We start from the raw sequence: 10536 nt of genomic DNA, 5'->3' as shown, positions 1-10536 counted from the left end.
AAAGAGAATGGTTTAATTTTTTGTTTAGGGTAAAAGTGTTAAATTGAGGTAAAATTAATTACGGAGTATTTTTATAACAAGGTTACATACGTAATTTTAGGTTATTTTGTGGGCTTTAGTTAAAGATTTGAGGACGACGTTTAGCTTTCCACATTATTTTTAATAAATTAAATTATTTTAAAAAATTATTTACTTTTAATAAAAAAAATATAAAGTTTTTTAAGAAATCCGTTATAGACCTAATAGTAATTTGAGTTACAGTAAGGTCCTTTTCACTTCACCATATTTTTGTTGAACTAAAATTATTTTAACTGAACTGAATTTTTTTTGCTGAACTTAAATTAATTTTACTGAACTGAAATTATTTTTCTTGAACTGAAATTATTTTTGTTAAACTGAAATTCTTTTTACTGATTTTGGATTATATTTCTTCTTTAAATTTACTGATTTTTTTTATTAAATTGAAATTATTTTTGTTGAACTAAATTTATTTTTACTGAATTGAATAAATTTTACAAATCTAAAATTAATTCTGCTGAATATTACTTCCTTTTTTTTTTAATAGTTGCAACACTTGTCTTTTAATGCTTACCGATGAATGATTTAATCGTTAATATCTTTAATTACCATTATATTAAGATTATAACATTTGATATTAAAATAGTATTAATCGAGACGAATCTAACAAGATCGATCCTACATTCCTACATGACTATATTTTTGCTTAAGTATAAATTATCAAAGCTAGTCAAAGTAAAATACATGAATATTGTAAAAGTTAAATTATTATAATTATAAAAAAATGAAAAAGTTTTTTAAATTTTATTTTTGTAAGGTAAAGTAAACCGGTCCTAAATATGAAAGTTTAGGTAAAAACCTTATCGCAAGCAACCTTTATCGGTTTAACCAAAAACCTTATAACACGAGTATGAGCCAAACTTAAACCAAAAACAAAAAGGATCCAATATAAATTGATATATATATATATTTTTTTTTTGAGGCAATATAAATTGATATAAATAAGAAATAGATTGTCGGTTTAGAAAGGAAAAAAAAAAAAAAAAAAAAAGGCACGAACGTATCATATATTCATATGGGCCACATTTGGGTTCACAAAAAGGGATTTCGAATTTTCAATTGATAAAATCAGACTCTTTAATTCTTTATTAGTGCTTATGTTTTATGTCGACAGTTTTTATGTCGACTGTCGACATAGTGTACAAAGCCAACACGATGCATATTTTTTTTACAACAATGCATATTATTTGGGTATTACTATATATGGAATTATTTCCTCTAACCTGGACAGTCGACATATTATAAGTTTATAACATCACATCCAAATTCCAAACTATCCAAGCTCCATGCTTCTTGATAGGAAATGGACGAGTCTAAAGTAAAAAGTGAATTAATACATGTAAATAAAGTAGTCAATGAAAAGTTTTGTACAAGAAAATTTGTATTGACAGTCTTTTTTATAGATGAAGTATTATTTGAAAATCATACTTAAAGCCTGTTCTCATTGACTGAACTCAGCTGAACTGAACTGAAATGAAATGAATATTTTATAAGAGAAGGAAATTAGGAGTTGAACTAAATTGAACTGAGCTGAGCTGAACTGAAGTGAAAATAAACGTATGAAAACAGGCCTTAATGTATACGTATATTATAACTGGTATGATTAGTTTATATTCTTATAAGGTAACCAAATATCGAAAGTATATGAACCCAAAACGTGTCATGGGATGAAGTGTGAGATGTAACATTGTAACATATGAAGTAGTAGTTTAAGCTTTTGTCTTGTATTTGGACTTTACAAATTGTTGAGCTAGGTAGTAGACTGGTAGTTGGTGCTCAAAATTTTGAGAACTAACAATAACTCTTCAAAATAAGCCCAAGTTACTGTAATATTTACTAGTATAAAGGATAAATTTGTTAACATATTTTTTTCTAGATTTCATATACATTCAAATCATTACATTTAGGCATATAATAATACATTTACCATTATAAAAAAAACATATTTCACACCAGTTATCACCTGGCCTACAGGTCAACGGTTACGTATCATACAATTATAATTGCGTTACATTTAAGAGAACTTTAACTTAGAGCTCAAAGTACAAGTTGCCTAGGCTCAAAGGTAACTGATAAACCATGCTTCATATAAAGAGTAGTAGTAACCTTAGGAGTTATAACTTGACCTTCAACAACCTTAACTTTATACCTTAGAAGAATTGAAGCAGCCACCATTTTCATCTGTGTATAAGCAAATTTCTTCCCAACACAAAGCCGCGGTCCAGCATTAAACACAACATATCTAAACTGATTTTCGCTAACAAATTCTCCGTCTTTGAACCATCTTTCCGGCTTAAACTCCGAGCTATCTTCACCCCAAATCGACTTCAGCCTCCCCATCGCGTACACATGATACAAGACTCTATGACCCTTAGGAATTTTCATACCATCCGGAAAAACATCATCCTCCTTAGCTTGTTTAAAGTCAATTGGTACCGAAGGGTAGAGTCTAAGGGACTCGGATAATGCAGCTTGTAGGTACACCATTTTGTCCAATTCCTCTGCTTGGAAGACAACATCATTTAGTCCATCTTTTGTCTCCCTTTGAGATAAAATCGCGCTTATTTCTTGCAAGATTTTAGCCTCAATATTCGGGTGCTCATGTACTAGCCAAAAGAACCAGACTAATGCCACGGAACTTGTGTCACGCCCTGCTAGGATAAAACTAATACAAAAGTCCTTAAGAAACTTATCAGTAAAAAATTTTGTAGTGTTTTTACTAAGCTGATTTTCCTGCATCTTGATTAGCCTAGATAAAAGATCACAAGGATCGCGGTCTAATTTACCAGGCTTGTTTAAATCAGCCTTACGATTTTTTACTGTGGTTTCAGCAAATTCGTGTACAATTGTAACGGCATTTTTGAGCTTGTTTTCTTTGCTTACGTTAAACAATCTCATTGTCTTCCAAATGAAGGCTGGTACCAAGAACCTGAACAGAGAATACTCTGTTGCATCCTCGAATGCTTTCGCAAAGGGGATGTCCGGTAAATCGAGGGCTAAACAACCAGGATCGACGCCAAAAGCCGCCACACACACGTTGTCGAACGTGAAACGAAGTAACAACTCTTGAAGGTCAATAGTATGGTTTCTTGATGAGTTAACTTGCTTCTCTATTACCTACAATTAAGAAAATAAACAATCAATATTACATGTCAAGATTATTAAATTTAAATTGTTAGGTAAACAAGATTCTATGTTTCAATTCAATATGTTTACAATCAATTACCCCTAGAAAATTGTCATATATTGTACAATAACATTTGAGTTTATTTAGCATATTTTGTAACCCAATTTTAAATTTATAACATTATAGCTAGATTACTAGTGTTAACCTAACAATTGCACTTGGCTAACGGTCCGGACTAGAAGGCAGCTAGACCCGGCCCATAGACTATCTATCTATATATATATATATATATATATATATATATATATATATATATATATATATATATACTACCTCCGTTACATATTATTTGCAACGATTAGACATTTTTCCTCTCTACTTTATGTCAAATCGTTGCAAATAATATGTATCGGAGGTAGTATATATGTAAGTTTTATAATTTTCCTAGAAAATTAGCTAATAAGTTGTAAGTCGTCTAACTAAGTTGGTGACCTGGATTAAGAGTTTGATAATATACGACCCACTTGGCCAATTCCTAGGAAGAATGGTCTGAACCAAGACTAATAGCTATATCGAGTAACCTCACCCGACCTACTAGTCATCTCTACTATTCAATTTAACAAGGCTCTTCTCATCAATAAGCCAGGTAAAGTGCAATCTCATACCCCACCATCCAAGTGATGACCCAACAACTACATTAATTAATAATACGAACTTATTAATAACAATAATAAACTAAACCATTTTAAAAAAAAATTGTACAAGAAAGGTTAAGAAGGACCATGCCTTAAGTAACTTATCATGCACAAGACTTTGCATGGTCCTCAAAGAGTACTTGACGAACCGACTAGTATGCATCTCAGACGTAGCAATCCGGCGTTGCTCCTTCCACTCGTCGTCATCGGCGTTAAATATGCCATCGCCGAGGAGCTCTCGAAACCTTTCTCTATAGTAAACACCCTTAGGAAAGTTCTTAAACTTAGTTTTAAGTATATATTCAATCTTAATAGGATCAGCAATCATAATTCCTGGAAATCCACCTAAAAAACCTCTAACTCTATAACTTCCTTTACTTTTTTCTAAGGCTTTTGTGTTCCATTCATGAATTTCTTGGTAATGAAGGGCAAAAGATGGGATCATGCCAACAATAGGCCATAAAGTGGGCCCTAATTTGTTTGTGATTTTTTCATGGATGCATGAAACTATGAAGAATCCAAGTAATGCTAAAAATATATCAGAAATTTGTATTTGGCTTAATATATTTGTTACAAAGTTTATGATTTCCATTTTTATTTTTTTTAAGGTTCTAGTATTTGGGAAAAGAATTACTAGTAGATGTGATGAAGTGATGAAAAAAATAGGGAGGAATTGAGTGGATACTTGGATTGGGATAGATGAGGAAGAATGGCAACTTTATAGTGTCATGGTTGCAATGACAAATTTGGATTATTTGGGTTTATATAATGCATGAGAAGTGTTGTGATGTGACTTTTGGACTTTCTAGGACCTTTTTTTTCTCAAGGAGTTAATATTGGGTGGTTGTTAGCATTCTTAATTTAAAATTTACAAGTAATATTACGTACTCCCTCTAAAAGAAGGTTAGGTTTGATGGTTTTTCACGGTTAATAAGAAAAAAATTGATATAGTAGAAAAAAAAATTAAATTAACTTTGAAAGAAGGAATATTGTATTGGGAATAGTTGTACTCCGTAATAAATAAAATTAGTTTAATGGAAATTATGTATGTATGAGGAAAATATGGTAAAAATAATACAAACTCGTAATTTTTTTAAAAGTTAAGAAATAATTGAAATGCAAACATTAAAGGGGACACCAAAAAGGGTAAACATAACCCTCTTGTAAAAAAGAAGGGAATAAATTTTTTTTGTTCCCATTCAATTTACTATACTCATAAGTTTTTTTTTGTCTAAGATTACAACAGTCGTTTTAAATATGACTACTATATTATTTTAATGATAAACAATAAGATCGGTTTATTTTTACATATTATAAGATATAATTAGTCTCTTAATACCTACAATGCAAATATAATTTTATTTTGAAAATTTTAATCCAACATAAAATACGTAGTAATTATTTTTTACTTGTCTAAAAAATATATAATTTTTCAAAAATTAAAAAAATAATAATAATTTGATAAATAAAAAAATGTTGATAATACTATTTTATACCAAAAATAAAATAATATAATTTATTATTGGGAGAAAAATATGTCAATTATGAACCATAAAATCATGAAAACATTTGACTAAAATTAAATTTTCAAAAAACAAACATATATATATATATATGAAGTAAATTACTATTGTCCACATATATATATAATTTTATGTAATTTTATTCTATTTTGGTGTTTAATTAAAGAGCCACTGCACAAGGGCAGGGGTGAGAATCTTTTTTTTTTTTTTGGTGTTTAGAGAGCCACAAGGGCAGGGGTGAGAATCAATTCAAGGATCTTTTATAATCGGGAGGAAGTTCTAACCACTTAAGCTATTTTTTACTTTCAATACCAACATAATTAAGGTCTGTTCTCATTGACTGAAATGAGATGAACTGAACTTAATTGAACTGAACTGAATATTTTATAAGAGAAGAAAATTAGGAGCTGAATTGAATTGAACTGAATATTTTATAAAAGAAGGAAATTAGGATCTGAACTGATCTATCTGAACTGAACTGAATATTTTATAAGAGAAGGAAATTAAGAGCTGAACTGAACTTAACTTAACTTATTAGAGCTGAACTGAACTTAACTTAACTTATTAGAGCTGAACTGAACTGAAAATAATCTGATGAGAACATGCCCTTAATCAAGTTCTCATTATAGAACGAAATAGCACATTTATCACTTGGATCATTGGATGAGATGTGTTGATATCATGAATGACTAGCTTTTTAATTAATGAAAGTTATATAAACTTTTTTTTTTTAAGGAAATCAAAATTATAAACTTATTTTAATATGACAAAAGCTAACGAATGTCCTGAGGGCGTTGGATAACCTAGCTAAAAGTAGAAAGATTAAATTAAAAATTAACACTAATTACACCGATCGACTTGTAATTTTGTTATGATTTCCCAAATTAATACGGAGTACTAATATTTTAAATCTCCAACGCCCCGGGACGTTCGTCAGCAAGATCCTTTTAATATCAGATAATGAATATTTTTCATTCAATCAAACCTTAATTCATAGAAACAAAACTACAAAAGTCAAGATATATAAATGGATTACTAAACTTAGCTAGCCAAGTTAGGTAGTCCGTATAATTTCTTAAACCGCATTTTATTTTAGAGATAGATTTTGTAGCGGATTTAATTAAATTAAACCAGCCGCATGCTAAGAGATTAATGCATGAATCTACCAACTACTATTAGCATCTTGCTAGTTCCCATAACATTTTCAACTCCTGAATTTATTTCATCGGAAATATTTTGAAAGATAACAAAGCAAATACGTCACTAATTAACCATTGTGGCATTGTTAGACTGATAAGGAAAAACAACCATTTGATGACGCCGCCGGTCTATATATACTACGGAGTACTGTACTTCTTTGGATAGAAATCGCGTTTGAACCTCTCACAAGTCACAGGTCAACCTAGTCCACGTTAACATTTTTGAAACTTTGAGAGTGATGGAGGGTATGTAGGAGCACCCTCATCCTCAAAGTGTCCCTTATAAAATGTGAATAACTCTCAATTTAATCTTGAAAGATTTTTAAATAAAGTTGTCCGAATATTTTATTATACAATGTAGATTATTCCGTATTTTCTCCGTCCGTTAATACAGTGCCTCTTTCTCTTTATTATGTGAGGAATAAATGCTCAAAAGAGGCACTGTATTAAGAGACGGAGGGAATATCAATTACTTCTTATATTAAGACACTGGACGCCGGTGTCAAATTACTAAATTAGACATGTGACATATGTATTACTCTTACTCCGTAATAAGGAGTCTAGATCATTAGGACAACTCACCATAATTAATTAGTCCGTACTTATCAATATATATTGGTCCTTTAATTTTTAAGTTGTTAGGCTCTAGCTAATTAGCTATGTCAAATGTAGGACTCATGAAACTCTTCTATTTATAACAATAAATGCTTTAATTTATATGCTGATTTATACAATTATACTTATATTAGATTAATGTTTTAATTAAGTGGATAGGAACTCATCATCCATCTGACAAGCACAAGCCTAAATATATAACACACTCAATTCTATAAATCAGATTGTACAAGTTTGGTTTGCTAATACGTATAAATAAAATAAATACAGAGTACTCTGTAATAGGAAGTATAGACCATCAATAATTTCAATAAATCTATAATGATATATATTATTATTACATTTAATAAATTAGTACTCATAATATTTAGGGAGAAAAGAATTACCAAAAATTAAAATGGTGTATCATTGACATTAAAGTAATTTCTTTCAATTCACCCCAAACCCAACAGTTCTACACTCCTATCCAACATAAATAAATGCACATTAGGAACCCCGGCCTCCTCACGAGGAGAATATAATTATAAATACACGTAATAATTACAATAGAAAATTAAAAATAACTTTAGCCTCATATGTAGTATACATATATTCTGATTTTGGTAACTTAAGGGTTAAGACAAAAGGGTCAATCATAATCATCTAGGTCTAAATCGACTAATGTGTCATAATGCTATGGCATATTGTAATTGCGTAATAGAGACATTGCCATACACACGATAATAGTTACAATCATAAGATGTCAAACGTCGACTACGACTCTAATGACAAACTCACAAACTAACGAATGATCGATATTGTCTCTGTAGAGACATAGCTTTCCTAAACAGTATAACACATGTACACATTGAGGAAAAAAAGAGAGAGTCGTTGAACACTTTATATGGTTTTTGGGATTGAATCTACTTTGGTCTTGTCTTGGCTTATATATTAATGTGCATCGTAAACTTAGGGCTTGTTTGACATTGTTTTTTGTTTTTAATTTTTTTTTTTTTAGAAAACAAGAAAAAGTGTTCCCACTTTTCTGTTGTCAGTTTTCAAAATTATCAGAAGTTTATAAATTTGACTAATTTTTTAATCATTATATGACATATACTTCCTCCGTTTGATTAATATTGCAACAATGTATTTTTTGCACTATTCATCACTCTTGTACTATTTAGCCATATAATATGATTTATACGTTAATTAAGCAAAATATTGTCATGTGGGATCGTGTTGTATTCGTCTCATAAAATACTTTCACAATATCAATTTATTATAATTTTTACTCTTACACAATTTTAGATATTTAGCATATAAAATGTGCTTTGGATGCGTAATTTCATCTTTATTACAATATTTATAGAATGAAAGAAGTATCACATAATTTTGAAAAACAAAAAACCAAAAAACAGAAAAGCACAGTGATCGATGCCAAATGAACCCTAATTTATTGAACTTTTGTTTTAACCAGACTCATATGTTACCAAGTTTAACTTCTTTTTCTAAAACGTATTTAAGTACTTGGTAATTAATGTGAGGATGACATATAGACATATAATATAGCTTTATACTACATTGATAAAAGGTATGTATATATTGAAGAATTAAATGGATGTTGATAGGTATCGGTCTTCCATCCAAACAAATACAAGTATATTATATTTGTGTATAATCCATCTATGCTGATGAAACATCACAATTGTATCAATCAATATCAAAACACTCGTATATATCTAATCAGTAACATCAATTAACTATGTTAGTTGACAAATTAAGTACTGTGATTATTGATAAGAGAAAAATTAATTGATGAATCAATCTCCCAACCGTTTGATTGAGATTTTAATTATTTTTTATCTTACAGACACCCTTTGATTGAGATTGCTAGCCGAATTTCTTTCACAAGCTTCTTAAATTAATTATATATATGGATCGAACTTAATTAAGTGAGCTGGAAAAAGAGGGTGGAAGTTTCATGTCCCTTTGCATGGAGGACATTGGGACAACGTACGTTTTGCATGATATACTAATAATGGATATACTAACACTTCTTGTAGTAAATTTTTTTAATAAATACATAATTAAGCAAGAAGCTGATAGAAGAATAGGTATAGGTGTGATTAAAATTGCTAATTAATTTAAAATCCCGTGTCGTTTTAATTGTTTTTAGCTTGAATAGTTCGTCGCTTTTATTTTAACCATATTAAGTTGTAATTGTGTAAATTTTTATAGAATCTTGTTAACGATAACCCTTTAAAATGGTTTCTAAAATTGTATTAATATGGAAATGCATGCCAAAATCACATGTCGAATGGTCTAGTTTGTATTTTGTATTTTCTTAATAAGTAAACTAATCGAATTGAACATAATCTTTTTTTTTTTATTGATTATAATATCAGTTTTTTTTTTTTTTTTTTTAAATTCCTTTTACCAAGTGCCATGAACACTTGTTTAGTTATCTCTTAGCTAAAAAATATTTTAAAGTCAGGAAATTATGATTTCTCCTTTGGTTTAGCATATACTCTTTCTTTTATGGTTTTCTTTAATTTTATTAGCCACCAAGATTTCAACATATTGGATAGAAGTGCGTATGTAGCATGGACCCTCATACCCAACAATATTCCAGGCCACTTGAAAGTGGGGGTGGATGAGATTCGAACCCGTGACCTTTGTATCACGTGGTTCTGATATCATGTTAAAGGACCAACTCAACCAAAAGCTTAAGCTGATGGTTGAGGCTAGGAATATGTTTTATACTCTATCATTATGTACATCAAAGTGCACCATATCTAAATCAAAGTTCGTTTTTACTTTTCATTTAATGATTAAATGAAAACAAATTACTTGTGCAACCGAATATTTATAACAATCTCTCCCAAAAAACAAATTAAAAATTGGAAAGACTGTAGTGATGTAATTGTACTCCGTGTCATTCAATGCTGACAATCTTCAAATTAGGGATGAACTTAAATAGAAGCCTAAGTAAGCGGCTAAGCATATAGATTCCTTGATTTAAAGGCATTCCAACGTGTTTTAGCTGCAAATAAAAAACCTTATATACAAGAATAAATGTAACAATAATACTCATGACCTAACTAATTAATGGTAGCTTTGATCTTACTACAGTATAAGTTTTTTCGCCTAACTAATCAGCTACCATTGCTTAATTAATTCTAAAACGTTAGGGAGTATATAGAGCGCTATTAAGAGTTTCCTTTGATCCTTTTTGTTTTTTCTACTTTGATATTTTATTTATTTATTTATTTTTTTCGTGTGTATGTGTCTTACAAAAAGATTTTTTTTCCAGGCTAGAT

At 29.7% G+C, this 10536-nt stretch overlaps 1 protein-coding gene across 1 annotated transcript; it reads right to left on the bottom strand.

Moving 5' to 3' along the window:
• Positions 1-1917: 1917 nt before the first annotated feature.
• LOC110712602 (cytochrome P450 86B1-like) lies at positions 1918-4656 on the bottom strand. The gene is made up of 2 exons (XM_021891073.1): positions 3992-4656; positions 1918-3195 (listed from the first exon to the last, which is right to left on the bottom strand). Exons 1-2 carry the CDS (start codon positions 4490-4492, stop codon positions 2116-2118), a joined length of 1581 nt encoding a protein of 526 aa, XP_021746765.1. The 5' UTR covers positions 4493-4656; the 3' UTR covers positions 1918-2115.
• Between the last annotated feature and the right edge of the window lie 5880 nt (positions 4657-10536).

The sequence above is a fragment of the Chenopodium quinoa genome, unplaced genomic scaffold, assembly GCF_001683475.1.
Source record: "Chenopodium quinoa cultivar QQ74 unplaced genomic scaffold, ASM168347v1, whole genome shotgun sequence".
Taxonomy (NCBI): domain Eukaryota; kingdom Viridiplantae; phylum Streptophyta; class Magnoliopsida; order Caryophyllales; family Amaranthaceae; genus Chenopodium; species Chenopodium quinoa.
This window is presented reverse-complemented; position numbering and strand designations above follow the sequence as displayed.

What these genes read in the sequence shown, in the direction of transcription:
- LOC110712602 (XM_021891073.1), bottom strand. Translation starts at nt 4,492, where the DNA reads ATGGAAATCATAAACTTTGTAACAAATATATTAAGCCAAATACAAATT. An exon ending in TGCATGATAAGTTACTTAAG is followed by an intron (nt 3,196 to 3,991) that starts GCATGGTCCTTC and finishes TCTTAATTGTAG; the next exon opens with GTAATAGAGAAGCAAGTTAA.